The 20,802-nt window shown below is 37.3% G+C and overlaps 2 protein-coding genes across 2 annotated transcripts in view; both read left to right on the forward strand.

Moving 5' to 3' along the window:
• The first annotated feature begins 3,673 nt into the window (after window positions 1-3,673).
• LOC121324597 lies at window positions 3,674-9,920 on the forward strand. The gene is made up of 3 exons (XM_041266704.1): window positions 3,674-3,752; window positions 8,653-9,257; window positions 9,761-9,920. Exons 2-3 carry the CDS (start codon window positions 8,671-8,673, stop codon window positions 9,918-9,920), a joined length of 747 nt encoding a protein of 248 aa, XP_041122638.1. The 5' UTR covers window positions 3,674-3,752; window positions 8,653-8,670.
• A 2,968-nt stretch (window positions 9,921-12,888) lies between these two features.
• Window positions 12,889-20,802, forward strand: part of LOC121324671 (H/ACA ribonucleoprotein complex non-core subunit NAF1-like) — a 30,641-nt gene continuing 22,727 nt past the window's right edge. Inside the window, exon 1 of the mRNA XM_041266820.1 lies at window positions 12,889-13,028. Within this exon, the coding sequence (XP_041122754.1) occupies window positions 12,889-13,028 (140 nt within the window). The remainder of the gene's footprint in view (window positions 13,029-20,802) is intronic.

Raw genomic sequence — 20,802 nt, forward strand, 5'->3', positions numbered from 1 at the left:
AATTTAAGGTGTAAAGACAAACTCAGACATCTTGTACATCGTCATTACGAACATTTGATTAAAAACATTGAGGATGTTGAAAGCACCGGCAAAAACGTCAGAAATATGAAAAAAGCAAGTACAGTAATACATATAGGCCTATTAATGATAAAAGCGTTTTTATTAGGCTACATTAGGTGTGATTCGGGCAAACACATTTAAAATACATAATAATAATAATCTGTATCGATAGACCTAATTGTACTTGTCTTTTTGTGCACATTCCACACTAGTGGATCATACTTGCATTTAACTTGCCGGTACCATATTGCTACATTAACACTGAACGTTAAGTTCTAATTTGTTTTTTATATAATACTAATTATACATGTGACGTTTCAGTCGGTTAAATTGAATACATCAAACGTGCATTTTTTTTGTAATTATTATTATTATTTAAATATAGGAGCATCTTATTGTGTGGCACTAAATTACAGTTTTTGCAACATTGTTATGAATAAAACAAAACCAGTCTCTTCAGAGTATTTTGTTCCTCAACCATAATAAATGAGAAAAAAGGAAAAATGTGGCGCATATTTAAATTAAAGGCTACATTCGCAGTCTACCAAGAAAATGTACAATTGCTTAATATTGTGTATCAATGATACAAGGTAATGATACAATGTACACAGTGCAATTGTCAATTTTATATAATAATTTAAAATATTGTATATAGTTCTGTATTCTGTTACATTTTAGTGATGCTTTTCACTTGAGACACTGGATTATGCAAGTCTGCAGTACCTTGCACTGAGCATGAAGCACTTCATTCGACTCGGCATCGGCGAGCGAACCTTACTGAACAAAATGCTTAAAAAGGCTTCACTTTTCATTTAAATAATTTTCAAATGTCATTTCAGAGAATAATGGAGCCGTCTTTATTTTAAAATGTTTTGTATAAACGTAGGATGAGCAAGTGTGCTAAGTTCCCTTTCAATTCGAAGGTGACCACTAACGAACATTATGTATGGGATATGCCTGCCCATTGGGTAGGTATCGCTGAGCTCTCTATTAGGAGAGGAATAGGGAATAGGCCCTATTCCTGGGATGAATCACTCAGTCCCACCCACTGAGGGAATAAAAACTGTCATCCTGAGGAAGCAATTTCTCTTTTTCCTTCTCAAGACGTTGAGCTGAGCGTGTTGATAGAAAAGAGCTTCTCAAGTTGAATTGAGTCAATTGTATTTCCCTTGCATTCATGCTGAAAATTGGCTCACCACTTCCCCGGAATCACCGACTTTGAAAAGACAGAGCTTTTCGCCTTTCTGTCGTTCAGGGGCCTCCTCGCTTGCGTGGTAGGCGCTCTTGTTATCTGTCTGTCATGTATGAGCGACTGCCTGTGCAGTCACCCGCAAGTGATTGTCTATTTCTTTCTTGAGAGTGCACAGTTCCTCCACGGGGTTAGGCCTTGCAATATCCCCCCTATTGAGTGACTCTTCCAGCCGTGCTCTCCTCCACAGGGCTAGGCCCTGCCGCATCCCCACTGTCGAGCAAACCTCCAAGGCTGTGTAGGCCTGCCCACTTCGGTGAGTCGGGCCTTGTAAACAAACAGTGTGCTCTCCCCTAGCTATCTATTCTACCATGGTTTTTTGCTGTCTGTTTCAACTCACTACGTGCTGACCAGGTGTGTGACCACGCGGTTAGGGTAGGCACAATTGCGTAGCTGCCCACAGGGTGCTTCGGTACATGGCGCATGCATAGCCCTTGGTATGTCAGTATCATGGTGCGCAAGGTGTTCACTGTATACAGCACACGGTGCCCAGTACTACAGCGTCAGTGCACAGACACAGCACTGCATGGTACACGGTGCACAAGGTGCTTGGTGCCCTCTACTGCAGCGATTAGAACACGAAGGCACAGTGCTGCACAGTACAGCGCACGGTGCTTGGTACGCACGGTGCACACAGTGCTTGGCCACTGCTACAGAGCTAACGCAAGAGTGCACGGTGCTGCTACGGTACTCGGTGAGTGCTCAGTACACATGGTGTTCAATACACTCCGCTACAGCACTAGTGGGTGAGCGCACTGCATCGCACTATTAATCGGTGCTTGGTGCACAGCCCATGCAGAACACCAGATGTATGTCAGGCAAGTTGGGGTTCCACCCCTGCACTGTCTGGAATGCAAATATCCTGCAGGAGGATAACCATACCCTCTGTGCGCGGTGCTTGGAAGTCCAGCATGCCACCTTGGCCCTCGAGAGGGATGTGGTCTGCAGCATCTGTGTGGCTTTTCAGCCCCGGGTGAAGGAAAACAGGTTGGAGAGCGCCACAAGAGCGAGTTCCGCATCCTCTGTGGCCAGACCGTTGGTGGCTCTTGGCCCCGTTTCAGCCCATACACTCTATACCTGTCTATGAAGACAGCCTTCCCAGTGGCTATCACCTCCACTAAGCGGGTCAGTGAGCTGCAGGCGCTGTCTGTGCACAACTCCTGTATGCATATTTGGGAGGGTGGCAGCAGAGTGTCTCTGTGCACCAACCCTGCTTTCCTCTACTAGGTTATCACATCCTTCAACTTTAATCAGTCTGTGGAACTGGAGTCCTTCCATCCACCTCAGTTTGCTTCAACGGAGGATGAGATTGAATTAAATCTGCCCAGTGAGGGCTGTAGGACATATTCCCTGAATATGATAATACCTGAACATGAATTAATGATATAACTGGATTAATTAATGAAACTGCTGTGTCTTAAGAAAAAGGGTCCTTTGGTTCCTGGCAGGAATACTGAACTGAAGATGACCAGGGCTAGGAGGGGAGCATCTGGACTGGGCGAGGCTGAAAGATCAGTGAAGAGACTGCAAAACTGCAAACACAAGCGGTTTGGTGCAAGGAAGACATCAAGTATAGATGTCAACAAGTCCCAACTGCAACAACAAGCTGCAGGACGAAATGAAGCAGACAAAAGACAAATCTCAAAGATTTGCGAGTTAAAAAGGCAAGATAAACAAATGGACTCATGAAAGTGGCTACTCAGCAGAGTGAAAAGTCTATAAAATTCAAAGCGAAATTGAACCTTTTACGCTCCACATCGAATGCTGAACAAGTTGCTGCCACTCTGCTAAGCAAAGCTGCAACTCCGGGACTCTGGCTATAAATAGAACCAAGGAACGTGTATATATATATATATATATATATATATATATATATATATATATATATATATATATATATATACACACACACACATACACAGGAGTCTAACATAACAAAATTGAGTACTCTTGACCAGCCGAATTACGCATTGAAGCATAGAACCTGAAAAGTAAACCAGAACCGTTCAACTGTATTTATTTATTTATTTATTTTGTTTTTTTATGTATTTATTTAGTTCTGTATTTACTTTTTGGTGTATTTAGGTATGTATATTGTTATTTATCTGTTTATTTACACCCATCGCATTAAAACAAAGAAAGCTAAGTCTACGGTTATTCTTAATATTATAACCGTTTTTTTTTTTTTTTTTACGTGCTTATTTTTCAATAAACTATACTGTTTATTGTGTGGTCCGCTAACAACAACAACAAAAAAAAAAAAAAACCGCTGAATTAGAGCGTAAACAACCCCAGCTCTGTGTGCAGATCAAACCGAGAGAGAGAGAGGTCCAGAATACAGATACAAGCACCAAACGTCATAAAATGACGCATAATTTCTACGTCGTGCGTAGAAATCGGCAAGCGGAACAGACTGAATGGAAGTAAGCAACGTGTTTGACTGGTAACCACGTTTTTTGTTTTGCTTTATCGAATGTAGAATAATAGCTTTTTTGTTTTGCAGTAAGAATTATCGGTATGTTCATTGATGTGTAACTGATTTAGTCTGTGTCTTGCAGTACATTTACATATGTTTGTTTATGGTTTTCATATACTATACACGGATCACATGTGTATCATTGAATAAATCGTAACGCGTTATGTATTATGGATGGTTAAGGTTAGAGCAATGTGTCGATTATTGTAGACATATGACCTATCGGATTTGCCATGTACTTGAGCAGGAGCAGAATGTGTTGATGTATTAAAATAATGTTCGTTTTTTTTTTTTTTTTTTTTTTTCCCACATAACTTTCTACAACAAAGCAGTTATTAGAATGACTGCCATGTACCCATCAAACGATGTTGTATTGTATATAATATCTGCCTACATGCGAGACGGGCACCTACAATTTTTCAATGCCCTAAAACAAAAGCAAGCGATTACTTTATTACAGATTTAAACTACTGTATTTGTTCCCACATGACTCTTTGTTTCTGTACCTATATCATTTCTTGCAAATAGTGTTTACCGTTTCCCATCCACTTAAAAAAATAAAGCATTAAATATTACATAGCTGGAATGACTTGTATGGTCACATGTAGCTCTTCAACTTAATTCTTAAATAAACACATATGCTTTCCCCCGATTTAGTGAAATTAAATAGGCCAAACCACCTAATTATTATTATTATTATTATTATTGTTTTTTTTTTCTTGGCAGACACCCTTACCCAATAATGTGAATATGAACATTAATAATATCTCACATCTGAAAAAAACAATTGCAACATTTGCAGAGAACTCACTATGTGCAGTAGATAGCCGTAGTAGTATTGAGCACAAGTATCATTTTTATATCTGTATGAAGTGTCTCATTGATGCAGCTGTTCAAAAATGTATTTAATGTACAAGTAAACTGTACGAAATCGATTAAGGCTGGTAATATAAATGATATTATTGCGGTTTCTAAATGGTTCCGCTGTTGTTAGGGGAAAATTAATCAGTGGTCACTTGATGATTGTCTTCGTGTCTTTTGTAAAGGTGTGCATGTGTTTGTGAACTTGTGTACCAGTGCCTTACAACAGAGAGAAAATAAAATTTGCACCTACCAGAAACCAACAAACAAAAGCTTTAGTCTCAGTGTGCTGTGTTGTATGAAGTGATCATTGTATTGTGCACTGTGACGAACTTGTTGACTTTTCTTTCACGGAATACAGTACTTCTTTATTTGTTTTGTTTTACAGGCTTGCATGTGTGTTATGGTTCGTATTTTCCTCTAGTGACTCGCAGATGTCAAGGTTCGAAATGGGGTTTTGACGGAAGCCCTCAAAACCATCTTTAGATTATAAATTTCTTATAGTTACAGCTCAAAGATGTATTATTTATTTTATTTTTTTTTAGAACACTTAATACGGGCTTACACTGCACGATTTTTGCAATTGGAAGACGCAGCGCCACTCACACTTATTGATTTGAGCTTCGATTTCTCACTGTAGATTGGGGATTGCAAGCGACACACACTACACGAGAGATCTTGTCACGGCTTGCACCTATTTTCATTGTAGAATCGTAGACATCATTCGGGAGAATCATGAACTCAAGCGAGGAGGCGATCGTTGCTGTCTGTGCATTGTTTTGCACAGAAAACAGGAAGATCATCCATTTAGGCGTACAATTGGCTTAATAGACGTGGCCAGTACGGGCTGACGATTTTACAGCGAGAGCTCGAGGTGAGGCGACGCTGGAATGTAATTTTGAAATACGTTGTATTACTCGTATGAAGACGATACAAATTAAATAAACTGACAAATACATGTGTGATTTCAACATGAGCATCCTGTGTTTTGTAAATTATATTTTGTACTACGAGCGAGTGTTGCGCTTTTGAACAGACTAGAATACAACTTTAATAGTAGGCTACTACAAGTTTGTCATAAGTTTAAATATGCAACAACGTAATCTACAACTCTTTATAGAGGCTGCGTGGTCCAGTGGTTAAAGAGCAACCTCCTTAACCTCCTTGTGCTCCGTCTTTCGAGTGAGATGTTGTTGTGAATGACTCTGCAGCTGATGCATAGTTCACACACCCAGTCTCTTATCTTGTAAAGTGCGTTGTGATGGTGGTCCACTATGAAAGGCGCTATATAAAAATAAAGATTATTATTATTAACTCCTAGTATTTTGATTAAATTAGCAATACAAGCATACAGTAGGGGTTTGAAAGGGATATCGAATATGAGTGACTGTAGAAATTGATTGTCATGAGAGCACACACTACCACACACAGTATCTGCTTCAGCATTAACAACTTATAACAAGTATTTACTTACCAGGTACCTGAAGTTCCAAAGCAATTTCTCTCAATCTTTGTTCCTTCAGTGAGCCATCATGATACAAAATGTCACTTATGTCAAAGAGACATGGGTTTTCCTGCCACATCTCCACCATCCTTTCCTCAATTTTGAGGCTCCACACCTTGCGGGCCACAAACTTTCTCTTCGTCGCCATTGTTGCTACCTTGTCCCATTGGCTGCTGGCAGCATCATCAAGAAATTGGCCCATAGCCCCTCACACATTTCACAAATTGCTTTGTCGGGGACTAAAGATTTCTGACATGTTAGAAATTTGTCGGGATGTCACAAGAGCATCAGAACAGGGCATCGTAGACCCTCTCACACTTACTGACAATTTTGTCCTGACAACCTCAGCTTGTCGGCGATCAGCAAAAATCGTGCAGTGTAAGCCCGGCATTTTAGTGTATAATAAAATAATCAGATTGTAATATGAAACGTGACATATGGATTTTAAAATAATTCTATTTTGTGGCATTGAGTATACCATTGTTTTGGTAAGTATAAACACCGTAACTCATTTGGTAACAAAAACCGTAAAGTCCCCCCCACCCCCCCCCCCCCCCCCCCCCCCCCCCCCCCCCCCCCCCACCCCCCCCCCCAACCCCCCCCCCCCCCCCCCCCCCCCCCCCCCCCCCCCACCCCCCCCCCCCCCCCCCCCCCAATTCCAACGTATTAACTTGATTATTAAACGGATTTCTCAATCCTCGACGCCTCTGCTGGTTTTTGTTCCAACCAAGCACTCGGTTGCATAATTGAACTAATAATTTGCCTAATCTGAGCATTTAATTATTTTTAACAGATGGAGATTTCAATTTAGGTCCAAAATTGTATAAGGATCTTATATTCTCCAACCTTTTATAAGCTACACTATTTAAAAAGTCCAATTAAGCTAATTAGTTCAATTAAGGGTTCAATTAAGTAACAGAGCTTGGTTGGAACAAAAACCAGAGGTGTAATTTGTAAAGAAAGAGGTGTAGCAATGGCAATAAGAACTGCACATTCAAAATCATAACACGTTTATTTGTAGAGTATTGTACATACTAGTATTAGATGTTTACATTCACATATTCTACATCATGTAAGTAGTATATGTGCAGAAAAAAATAGACAACTGCAGGACAAATAATAAATAGCCTATATAAAAAAAGCCTGTATACATGCTTTGTTATGGCTTTGTATTTAAGTGGTTTAAAAAAACAAACATATTAAGACATTCAGAGGACTCCAGAAGGACGACATTGATGTAAAAATATAAATAAATAAACAAATAAATAAATAAATAAAGTAACGTGGGTTGTGCCTGTAACCAAACTTTGACCCACGGTTTGTACTGTTATCGTAACATGACACACATAGCATACGTGTGTAATAAGTGATAATTAACGTAAATATAAGTAGCTTTTCCGTTCCTCTCTTGGTTTTGTTATTATTTTTCATTGTTTTGGTTTAATATAATGTAGCAGGCTAATGTTCCTATTGAAGTAGGCTACAATATCTTTTTTTTCATTAAAATTGTCGGTTTTTGTTGGAATTAATGTTCAGCTTTCACATTTTGTTGTGTACTACTCATTTAATCAAACCCAAGTAGTGTAAGCTGTTGTTTGTAGCGTTCATGACGTTTTTCAAATCAAGTAAGCTTATTTGTGCATAAAAAAAGGACAATGGAGTTGCAGCCAATGTCATCTTACTTAAAGGCACTCAAGCTGAAATTGTGAAGTAATTTAAAGTAGGTTACAAATGTGGCAGCGGACTGTCTCTTTAGCACGCACGCAAGAACTTGCAGTCTTGATATAACTGTGTTGAATTAAAACAATGACAACATTTTATTATTATTTTTAACTAGAGGTACCAGGAATATGACTCTGCATGCCAGATGGGCTTGTCAAATTCTGTGTTCAAATTTAGAGCTACATGCCCAGGTGGGCATGTTAAGATTTGGGGAATTTTCTACTCCTGGTGTGGCTGGTCGAAGTGTATTGCAAACTGCAGTGTTTTACTTCAGTTGTGAGCCTTTTCTATTTTCTGACAAAATCTGGTTTATATGATCTGTTCCTTGACAAACACACATGAGTGTGCAATGCAGCAACGTAAAAGCTGACGTTAACAGATTGCCTTATTGACAGACTTTTGTCAGTTGAAGTGCACACGAGGCTACCAAAGTGTTTATGAGTAAAAGCAAATGCAATTCATTAAATCCCAGTAAGTGATTATTAATGTTGGTTGTCACAATGCACAATAACCATTTTATGCACATACAGACTATTCTTGAATTTGGTATAGATGTTAATTCCACAATGTACCATAGTAACTAATGAGCATGATGTCAGCAGCTACAGTGATTGTTTGAGAGGTAACAAATAATTATTAAAAAAGCTCTGTTTAACTTTCCTTTTCTAAATGCTAATTTGATTGAAGCAATTAAGAGTTGAATTACTGTATACAATGTGATATGTACTTAATTATGTGTCAGTCTGACACTGTTTTTTTTTTGTGTGTGTCCTCCTCCAGCTATTAATGTGATGCAGTATGGCACAACCAGCAACAACCAAGGAGTCTTTGACAGTTGACAGTATTCTGGAAAACACTGCTGTGATAGAACAAGATGATTATAAACCCTTAGCTTCTGAAACATTTTCTGTTCAGACATCAGAGTCTGGTAAAATGGAGAAGCTGCAATTTACTACAGTGATCAATGAGGAACTTGATGCTGAAGTCCATGCTGAACATCAGCCTGGTATTGAGGATTTCATAGGTGCTAAAGAAGTAAATGTCAATTTGCTGCCAGAAGTTACGGACAAGTTTAATGACGCAGATATAACATTTCAAAAGCCAGAAACAAATATTTGTGACATAACTGGTTTGACAAGTCAAGCTATTGACCAGAAGTCCAGTGATGAAGAGATGGAGGTTTCAGTGGCTGCCCAAATGCAGTCCCTTAATTTCATTAACACCTCGCAGAGTCTTGATGAAACACAGGAAGCAGCAAGCTTGCATGTTGAGGAAGGTGGAAACATTCCTCAGGGTCATGCGACTGTGAAGAGTGAAATTCAGGAGGGGAGTGCTACTGAAGGCAATGATGAAAGCACTCCATCTGAAGACTCTTCATCAGAAAGGTTTTTATGCATATTTAAACTTTCACTGGGAGGATGGGGGGGGGGGGGGTGGAGTAATATATGGTATTTAGGAACATTTTTGTGACCATGTGCCACAGATGTTTTAAAACTCAGTATTCAGTTAAGGGAATTGGGATGTGCTGACAGATGGTTCTACAGAGGTGGGAGATTCTGTTGTCTTTTTTTGTTTTACTGACTTTTTTTACCCCTTGATGGTTAATTAGATTTTCATGTCTTCTGGTTCTTTTGCTTGTTAATTCACATTTGGACACAAAGAGGATAAAATAATTGGGCACCGCTAAATGTAAAGAAAGTTTGATTATGGTAGAGCCCCTTACGGAAGTTGTGGTGTAATATCTCGTTTTTTGTTCAGTCACACACTCACCACTTCAGATGTCTGTTGTGCAAAATCCTTGGAATTAAATGTAGAGCTACTGCACACTAAATTAAAATTATGGTTGATATTACTGGAATTGTTTTAATCTAAAACATTTTTTTCCCAGTGATTCTGCTTCCTCGTCATCTTCTTCCTCCTCCACATCACCCTGTCTTGTGCTTTCTGAAGCAGATGATGATGATGATGACTGTATGGGACCTGGAAAAATGAGGAAACCGCAGCCTTTAAAAACTAAAGATGAAATTCTACCTGAGGTATGGTACTGATCTCTATACTACTGTTCAGTGAAGCATGTAGACTATGGAATAAAGTGGCATGATGTAGGAATATGCTTGCACATACTAACACAAAGATGTGTTTATTTAATGGCTGATAAATTGTCATTATGGGTGACATTTGAAGGTTTTTATTTAGATGAAACTGCTCTATGAGGCTGTATAGGCTATGCATATTTAAATAAATCTGGTTATCAGAGTTTCTTGTAATATTTATTAGAACTTTTTTTGTTTTTCAGTCTCACATTTCATCAAATTTAGTATTTTGTGCAAGTTTAACTTCAAAGGGATTGGTGAGCTTGTCTAAAATAAAAAAAAAAAAAATGTATCAGACTAAAACTAGGAGGTGGATGATGACAAACTTTTTTCCACTATAATAGGAGGGACCATAGTTTGCATATGTAGTTATTTATAGTCCTGCTAAATATCTCATACCAAATCAAACCCTTTTCTCTGCTTTTCACTGGCCGTTCACATGTCTTGTATCATGTTTTTTTGGGAGTGGATCATTCAACAACAGGATTGTGATTAATACATTAGGAGGAAAAGTCTTTAGGAATTTGTTTAGATAGATCAGGGGTTCTCAAAAACAGCACGCCCTCCCTATATTACTATTCATTAATACTTTCTACTTTCCTTCCTTCATATCTGTGGGTCCCAGCTATCTCTTTAGGTAACCAGTACTTAGTTACAGATATACCGCTGTTTTTGGAGGTTACGCACTAAACTGTGAAGGGTGAACGGCGAGTTTTTTTAGAATTGGGTATGATAAGTATATGGTCCTTTCCATGACATTTCTCGACGATTATTTTGGTAACCATAAAAGAGTGGAGTCAATCAGTGAAGCAAAGTAGAGTTAATCTCATATGAAAACATAATAAACTAAGTGACCATTTTAGAAAAACAAGCTTTTTTGTGTATGAGTTTCAGTATTAGCGAACTACATTGTTTAATAATGTGGATCGTTTTTTGAAAAAGCCTGCTTCTAAGACGGCCAGTGAGGAATGCGAGCATGGAAATCATGTTTCACAAGCGAAAAGTGACAAAAAATTCTGAGCTGGAGTTTACATGTTGGTCTGTGACTAACCCGCAACCGCAGTGTGTTCTTTGTGGTGAAATACTTGCTCATGAAAGTATAACGCCGTCATTTAGAAACCAAGCATCCTTCCCAGAAGGACAAACCAAATGATTTTTTTCTAGAGGAAATCTGTGAATCTGAATAAAACAGGACGTCGTTTTTCAAACAAGCAGTGTGAATACTAATGCTCTCCACTCATCCTACATGGTGGCTTTAAGGATAGCACAAAGCGGTAAGCCCCACACGAAAGTTATATACCCCTTTCAAATGATTCAGTTGCACGGCGCAAAAAGTCTAGAAGGACATGATACATGTAGTGTCCAGAAATGTACTGCCCCTTTTAAGTAATACAGTGTATCCAATAGTAGCACAAAGGAAGTAAGGTCAAGAACCAAAGGATTAGACAGACCATGTGTGTACAGACACGGCAAATAGCAGCAGGTGAGTGGTAATAAACATCATTAATATTAACGAATAAACCATGCAATAAGTTAATATGAATTGAGACCCACCAATGCATCCAATTTTTCTTTACATGTTTACTAAAGTGTAAACACATTACAATGCGAACCTTTTTTTTATGAATGACTTGATCAAGGCATTCATTCAAAAGCTTAAATATCTGGTGTTAACGTGTGCAGGATGGCAGTTTTGAACTTTCTCTCTGATGGCAGATTTCATGAGAGAATTCATTCTGTGAGTTGAACATAAAGGTCATCATCCTGTCGCACTTGCAAGGCATGCAAAACCAGCTGCGGCATTATTTTCCTCAAGTTACAGCAACAGGTAGCCTTAGGAAGAGGGCAGTCCATAAGCGCAGAAGGTGTAAGATCCCTTCCAATGTGTTCTCCAGTTTCATAAAAAATTATAGAAAAAGGCTCGGTGCCGTTACCTTTGCAAGGGGAGGGTGGACAAAGTACTGAAAACAAGGGTACCAATAATTGTGAGACTTATTTATTTTTTAGAAATAAATATATCATTTTAAGAAATGTGTAATTTTGGTTGATTCCCTTGAATCATGAATAAATACAATATATTCCACATGTTGGAAAATTACAATATAGCTCATTACCTGTGTTTATTTTATACAGCCTTTTTTGCTCCTCTTTTATCAAGGGTACCAATAATTTTGGAGGTGCCTATATATATATATATATATATATATATATATATATATATATATATATATATATATATATATATATATATATATTTCACATTCCATCCATTAACACTAAGCCTATGTGTGCCAGTCAAACACAGTACAAGAAGACACACAAATTTGATATACTTTTATTTATGAAGAATACATTTTTTTAGAAGAATACAAACATGCACAATAAAAATAAAAAAAAAATTGTGTGTAACTAGCACGTGCACGGAACAATAAAATAAAAAAATGTATTTGCAAACAGTATAATACAAAACACAAGATTTCTGAGGAATAAAAGTAACGGAAAACATACATATGTAAGATTGAATAAACTTTTTTCTTTACTTTTTTTTTTTTACTGTGACTTGCATAACATCAGCTAAAACACATCACACCATTAAGTTTTTTGTGTATGTTTTGTTTACTTGTGAAGTACTCGCATTTTATTTTTGGTGTTGAGTGCACAGGAATGTGAACAACTTTCAGGTAAAAAAAAAAAAAAAAAACACACACACACACACAAAACCCTGAAAGCGTGCAAAGGTGAATGGCAGGCTGTATTGCTTTATTGCTGTAGAAGACGTCTTCATCATTTTCACAAAATAAAAGTCTTTCAAAGTTGTTGTTTTCAAGACAACAAACTTTTCTTTACTTTTGCCGTGTCTTCCATTGTTCTCAATGCACTCACAGATGCAAAGGATGTTTGCGCAAAATGTGATTGGATAAAAATGTCACTAAACAAATTCCCAACCCCCACAACTGCAAAACAAATTTTCCGTAGTACCAACACCGGCTATGTAGCACGTACACTGATGGACCAGGTTGAAAGAAACTACAAAGAATACACCGCAAACTATGACATACACAGGTAAGTCATGGTACTGCAGGTGCTTTGTCTTTTGACATACCTGCGTAAGTCCTGGAGCTGAAGGGGTTCATGACAAATGAAATAATGATGCTGAACTGACAAACTGCAAAACCAAATGCAAAAGTCGTGAAAGTAAGTAAACTGTTAAAGTTCTGAACCATTATGAAACTGAATAAGCCATTAACGAGGCAAAGCTGAAAAACAAGCAAAGGATGCTTGATAGAAATGTGAGGAAAGTCGTGCTTTTTAAGCAACTGGATTCAAAGAGGTGTTGCAGCCTACCGCAGGGTTCTCCCCAGGAAGCCTTTACAGTTGGGCGGCAGAACATTACAGCCGGGAGCACTTTTTAACAGAAAAATAAACTTGCCTTACCTTAAATATATAATACGAGAAAGAATTTGAATAATTTGTTGACTATAGTTGCACTTTATGTTCTACATTCTTTTTCATTACTGTTTTTTTTTTTATGATGGTAGATTACTGTGCTTAATTACGCACTTCTGCTGTTTGACTGGGGAAAGATTACATAGGTTTATTGGAGTTCACACAAAAAAAAGGCAACCTTTTCACTTGTTAATGCATGTCTATTTTTGTTTTGCTGTTCTACATTTTTTGAATGCAACTGTTTATTTTTTTTTACACAACAGTACTCGCACACATTTGGTCACCATCATAACTGTTGCATGAAACCGGACTGTAATAATCCAGCACCTCTGCACTTAAGCATTTGCAATTGTTTATCAGCTGACACGTGTTCCTCTGATATCCCATCATGCGTTGATAGACAGCAATCTTCAAGTCATGCCACAAATTTTTGATTGGATTTAGGTCGGGGCTCTGACTGGGTCACTCAAGAACATTTACCTTTTTGTTCGTTAGCCACTCCAGTGTAGCTTTGGCTGTGTGCTTTGGGTCATTGTCATGCTGAAAGGTGAACTTCTGTCCCAGTTTCAGCTTTCTTGTAGAGGGTAGCAGGTTTTCCTCAAGGACTTCTCTGTACTTTGCTCCATTCATTTTCCCTTCTATCCTGACAAGTGACCCAGTCCCTGCCGATGAGAAACATCCCCATAACATGATGCTGCCACTACCATGCTTCACAGTAGGGATGGTGTTTTTTGGGTGATGCACTGGGTTGGGTTTGCGCCAAACAAAATGCTTTGTATTTAGGCCAAAAATTTCCATTTTAGTTTTGGTAGACCGCAAAACTTTTTGCCACATGGCTACAGAATCTCCTGAGTTTTTTTTCATACTTCAAACGGGATTCAAGGTGGGCTTTCGTGTGTAATGCTTCCTTCTTGCCACCCTACCATGCAGGCCAGATTTGTGGAGCGCTTGGGATATTGTTGTCACATGCACACTTTGACCAGTCTTGGCCATAAGCCTGTAGCTCTTGCAAAGTTTCCATTGGCCTCTTGGTAGCCTCTCTGATCAGTCTCCTTCTTGCTTAGTTATCCAGTTTGGAGGGACGGCCTGATCTAGGCAGGGTCTTGGTGGTGCCATACACCTTCCACGTCTTGATGGTTGTCTTGACTGTGCTCCAAGGGGTATTCAAGGCCTTTCACATTTTTTTTTATATCCATCTCCTGATCTGTGCCTTTCAACAACATTTTTTGAAAGCGCCTTGGTGCTCATGGTTGAGTCTTTGCTTTGAAATGCTCTGCCCAGAAGACCTACAGGAACTGCTGAATTTAACCTGAAATCATGTTAATCACTACAATTTAACACAGGTGGAGGCCACTTAACTTGGTTTGTGATTTTGAAGGCGATTGGTTACACCTGAGCTAATTTAGGATTGCTATTACAAAGGGGGGTGGACACGTATGCAACCAAGCTATTTCAGTTTTTATTTTGAATTAATTTTCTACACATTTCTAGAATATTTTATTCACTTGAAAGTTGTGGAGTAGGATGTGTAGATAAATGAAACAATAAACAATTTTAATGCATTTTAATTCCAGTCTATAAGGCAACAAAAGTTGAAAATTTTGAAAGGAGGTGTAGACTTTCTATAGGCGCTGTATTTTTACCATATCACAACAAAAGGAATGTTTGTTTATTTTTTATTTTTTGGTGCATATGTATAGCTATATACTATATATCAATGTGCAGTAATATGACGAAAAATGGACTGAATGATAGTACTCAAATTAATATTTTTAATAAAGTAGCCGGCACAAATATAGTATTAGGCGGTGGACTGCGCCGATTGCTGGCTTGTTTTGAAAACCCTACATTCGTTGTCACTATTTTTGCTTTAAAAATAATCGATCTAACGTTTTAGCCTCTCGAAGTGCTTAACACAGAAAACCCGCCCCTTCAATTCACTGATTGGTTTAATGTTGTGTTAAGAAGTAACACAGCTGTCATGTGGTTACAAGATTTTAATTTTTTTTTCATCCAACTCCATGCAAGTGATCTAGTCTACTAGAAGCACAATCAATCCTTATTGTTAAAGGCACAGTAGCATCTGCAAGACTGGCGGATCAGGTTTTTTCAGCCGGGCGGCAACACCCACTACGCCCGGTGGCCTGCCCGGCTGATAAGGCCTGGGAAGTACCCAATAGCGCATGGAATCTTTATGCAAATATCTGGAAGCTGCTGAACAGTAAATTGGAGGCTTCTGTGAGTAGGTCTGTTTTATTTTTTATTAATGCAATTTAATTTACTGTGCCTGTGTTGAGATCGGTTTAATTTGTCTGATTACATTGTTGTTGTATTCTGTCTTCATATTGATTGAATTCAAGTGGAAGGGCCCTATCCCTAGAGTCATATCTATTCTAATAACTGGGTCCAATAAACCAGCATACTAAACAAGAACTTTGCTTATGTTTTTTGGAGGGCTCGGTCTTCTCGTTTCCAGCTGGTGGCCGGATAATCCAGATGAGCCTTCTAAAATAGTTATTTCAAGATGTAAAAATTTGATATTTTTTCTATGCTCATGTGTTCCAGTGACTAGTATTCAAAATGTTTATTTTCTTCCAGTAAAGTAGGGTCAATTTCCACAATTCATTATGTATGTAAGTCGAATAAAACATTAGTTATCAGAGGGCATTTTGTTTCCATGGACACCGTGAATCACGATGGACCAATCAGTATCGAGCTTACAAGCGATGTTGGCCGAATGATAAAGCGGTACCAGTCATTTTCTGTGACTTCAGTTGAATCCCGCTGTCAGCAGCTTAAATTCCTCTTTACTGATTTTAACTGTGTATTTTTACATTTTATAACAATGTATATTGAACACAAAATGTCTTCACCCATTAGTGCATGTGGGTTTCTAAAGCCACCAAAGCACTTAAAATAAAATTGGTAAAATCAGAGTGCTTCTTGTGGCAACACGTTCTGGCAAAATTGAGCTACAACAATATTACATTGAAAGTCTTAAATAAACTGTATGCAATCTAATGCCAATAGATTATTGTTTATTTTAATCAAACAACAGTTAAGAACTGAAAAGATATTAAAAACGAGAGAGAAAAAATACAACTTACTGTGGAAATTGTATTAATGTTTACAGAAATTGCAACAAACGAACTTCTGAACTGTAAAAGTGTTTGAAATCGCAGTTCTCACAAGTGCATTTTTATTTATTATGTATTAATGCACATTCTCATCTCAGTAGGTAATGAGAAACGGTGTCATGGGAAAGTATGTATACTCTTGGAAGACTAAAAATAAATGCAAGGACTGGTCGTTCCATGAATAGTTTGAGAAACCTAAAATTGGTCTCCTTTTTTTTTTTTTTTTTTTTGTAAAAATGGAATACATGAAAAAATAGAAAACAAAGTACAGCTTGTGGCTTACCTTTTCTGCATTCAAATTTACTACCAATTAACATCTAACACCAGCTTCACATTTTTCTCTTATGTCTCACTTTGTATTATGGTATCTATATAATGTGATGTTTGTTTCTGTGACTGAAATATCATTTCTCTGTTTCATTGGTGTCAGGTTTTGTCTTTCTTTCCTCACTTTTTTCTGTGTGTAATAAATTATTGCAAAACCAAACAGTTTTCTTAAATATGTGGACTTACTTTTAAATTTACTGTGTGCCAAGACAAGTTTGTGGTTTTAAAATTCTAATATAAATACATTATTTTTTAATTACTTTTCATAGACCCACAAGTAACTTTTACTTTAAATCTGGACCTGTGCTGGGGGAGGACCCCTTTCCCCCCCTGCCTTCTACTTGGGATTTCTAGCCTCCTACTTTAAATGAAAAGACTTTGGGCTGGTGGCGGGTATGCGCAGTATTTCTACTCGGACGGGGTATTTGCCACTTCCAACTGACCATAGCAAATGTGGGAGGTACCAGGAAAATAATAAATAAAGTTGAGTGTTCCTTAATACATTCGTTCAATGTTGTTTAGTACATTTGTATGACATAACACTGTATTCATCTTATCACAGTTAAAGTGACGTGTTTAATAATTGTGTGTCTTGTTCCCTGGGCTGCACATATTCGGTCCAGTTTTTTGGTTTTAAACTTTAATTTCGTTTTTTACCAAAAAATTAATGGATGTTAAACAGCTGAAAGATCATATGCGACTTGTATCCCTACTGTTAATATTGATGGGAAGCATTCTGGTGCAAATATTAAGCAATGTATTATTTAAGATGCAAAGTTCAGCCTTTAAAGCGTACAATGTGTTAGAATACCTGTAATTTCAATTGCTTGTATTGAAAGGGAACCCTTTTGAAGTGTGTCTTAGCAGCATATGTTTTAATAAAACATTTATCGCTTTGGTAATTTAAACAACAGCTTGTACATCTGTATTTTGATGGATGAGGACATTATGTTTGCTGTATTAGAATGGAACGGTGATAGATTATTTCTTAACCCTTGTTTTAATTGTGTGCGAAAAGGTGAGCACACGTACCTTTAATCACAATAGTGTAAACATTTTGTTTGTAGATAGATTACTACTAGCAGAAACATATGTTACAAAGAGTGTTCCAGTTTTCAGGCTTAATTGGTTTTCCATAGCAGAATAGACCCACCACTTTTCAAATATTGGCATTGATTGTTCTAATTGTTCACAGCAGGCAAGCTGTTAAGTCACTTCACTTGTAATTCCCAATAATCTTTCCACCATGAACTGAGTTACTCATCACAACCACACTGAATATAGAATGTTCAAACTGTATCGGGGCTCGCAAAATTTTGGTAATGGTACTTGCCCTTCGGCCATTTGGTTGTCCAAAAAAAAATGTCAAGTTGCCAATAATTTACCTATGGACTGTGATTTGTACAAAGTACACTGCACTCAGTATAGGTACAGTATCTCAGGGTTCATATACTTTTTCAACATCAAAATTCCATACTTTTTCTAGATTTCCGTTTATTTATACCAGGCTTGTGTTTTAGTTAGTTTCTACTAGTTTTTTGATAGTTATCCACATAAGTGGGCAGCTGCAGAGCATTATAACTTTTTGATCCAGAGCAGAAGTTGCTCCTGGTTTTCTAAAAGTATTTGTCAGAATTTGGAGGTGCATATCTAGCAAGAGACAATGCAGGTATGTAAAAGAGAAGTAAGATACAATCTAAGAACTGTCCAATATTTGAGAACTACATTGCATTATTTACAAAAAGAATATACAAACTTGTATACTTGTGCCAAAATAGGATAGAATAATGGTACCAATAATATAGTAAAACCAGACAATTTTGGCACAAGTATACTTGCAGTATGTTACTTTTTTGTAAGGGATGATACTGGATTCTGATCCAAACTTCTTTATACCCTCTGTTAAATGTTGAACACTATGGGTGGTGAAAAATAAATAACAAATGTGCACACATTATATATTTAAAATGTGCAAGTGTCGTCTGTTACGCATATAAGTAAAATACTTAATACAGTACACCCTCGCTATAACAACCCTGTTCGGGTCCAAAGCCTTTTGTTCTTTATAGTAAAAGGACAATCCGAAACAAACACTATAAGCTGCTGGAGTAAGTTAAGGAAATCACCTTGGATAAAGGCATTCGCTAAACTATTAATAATAATATAAATATTGTTTTATTCTTTGTTCTTTATTATTACAGTAGTCACTACTAGCACATTATTATAATAATAATAATAATAATAATAATAAAAAAGCAATGGGATTGTGAATAAAAGTAGAATTACAAGTACAGTACCTATTTGTGCCATGCTGCATCCATTATTTTGGCTATAACCTATTCATTGAAGAACGCAGTACACCCCCCCCCCCCCCCCCAAAAAAAGTGCATCAATAAAGTTTGTTTTGTTTCAATTGCAAATGTTAATTGAAATCTTCCTTATTTTAATTAAAAAAAAAAAAAAAAAAAATGTTGCTTTGCCGTACCGGTTGCATAGACCTGTTCGAGCCAACATCAGCAGCAGTTTGATTTTTTTATTTTTTTATTATTATTTTTTTTTTTTTTTTAATAAGTATTTAGTCTTATAATTAACGCCGTATAGCAAGGATGTAAATAGTATATCTACACTCGACTGACAGTTTGGACCCGAGACTGTTGCTGCAGTCGGTACAATATGTTACAAGCAAGCACCATACATTTAAAATAGAATTACTGGTACATTTTTATTAATCGCATTATAGAAATGAAAAAAGCGATGTTAACATGCTGCATGCTAAATCTGAGTCCATGATAATAACTAACGTATTCGATTTATTTATTTATTTTTTCCTGTTTTGGAAAATAACGTTAACGATTTAATAACGGTAACAACAATATAACAAAATATGAATCTTGGCAAGCAGAGTACAACAGCTTGTAATTCCAGTCTGTAACTTTGTTTAAAAAAATCATTACCTTCGATATAAAAGTATATATTTTGGCTGTCGTAGTGTCCGTTTTACCCTTCGTTTCACAGAGCAGACTGTCATGTGACTAGATAAGATTGCTTGAGTTGTCAGTGGTGTTACATGAGGAAATCCTCACGGGTTTTGGTCACAAGCAATGTTTACGTGTACGTCACCCTGGAAATCACTCAAGCATTACCAATGAAAAACATTGATCCCTCTAAACATGTTTTACCGGGATAATCTGTGAGAGGAATCTCGATTGAGAAACTGCTGTTTGATTAAAGAACACAACGTTCTGTTTGTTATAGAGTAAAGAAATCGGATTGCCCGTGGGCAAGCATCCAAAAAAAAGATGTTGTCTGACAGATTTTTTTTTTGATTGTCCCGGAACGTCGGGCTAGTGATTTTGCGAGCCCTATGTATTTAGGTTATAAGAGATCAGACTGAATAGTGTTTAAGTAGCACTGGTTCCACGGTTTTGTGTTTTAAAATATTACTAAATGTGGTCATTACCACTGTATTAACATAATGTAAGAAATAACCCAGGACAGGTTGTGTGATAAGACATACCTTATGCATGCCTAGGTGCGTTGTGCGTCAATCACCCAGAATACTTACTGCACACCCCGAGTGGGTTATTGTGCTTGATCATTAGCAAAACTACAAATATTTATTTATTTATTTGTTTATTTATTTATTTTTGTCTCCAGTTTATTATTAAAAGGCACTGGGAATTAGGCTAAATCCTAGTACAGAGTTGAAGGGCTGCAGTATTTTTTAAATGAGAAACACTTTGACTTTTTATTGTAGAAGGGGGGGGGGGGGGGGGGGTCTGTTGTTCATATCTTTTTCATATAGTGTAGTTTATTTTATCGTTTTTAGGAAAATGAGCACCCTGGCTGGAGCCACCAACAATTCTTTTGATAACTGCTGTTTGATGTATGTTTTAGTTCAGATGCTGTTTACAGCAAGAGCAGTA

This window comes from Polyodon spathula, chromosome 1 (genome assembly GCF_017654505.1).
Source record: "Polyodon spathula isolate WHYD16114869_AA chromosome 1, ASM1765450v1, whole genome shotgun sequence".
NCBI classification, from domain to species: domain Eukaryota; kingdom Metazoa; phylum Chordata; class Actinopteri; order Acipenseriformes; family Polyodontidae; genus Polyodon; species Polyodon spathula.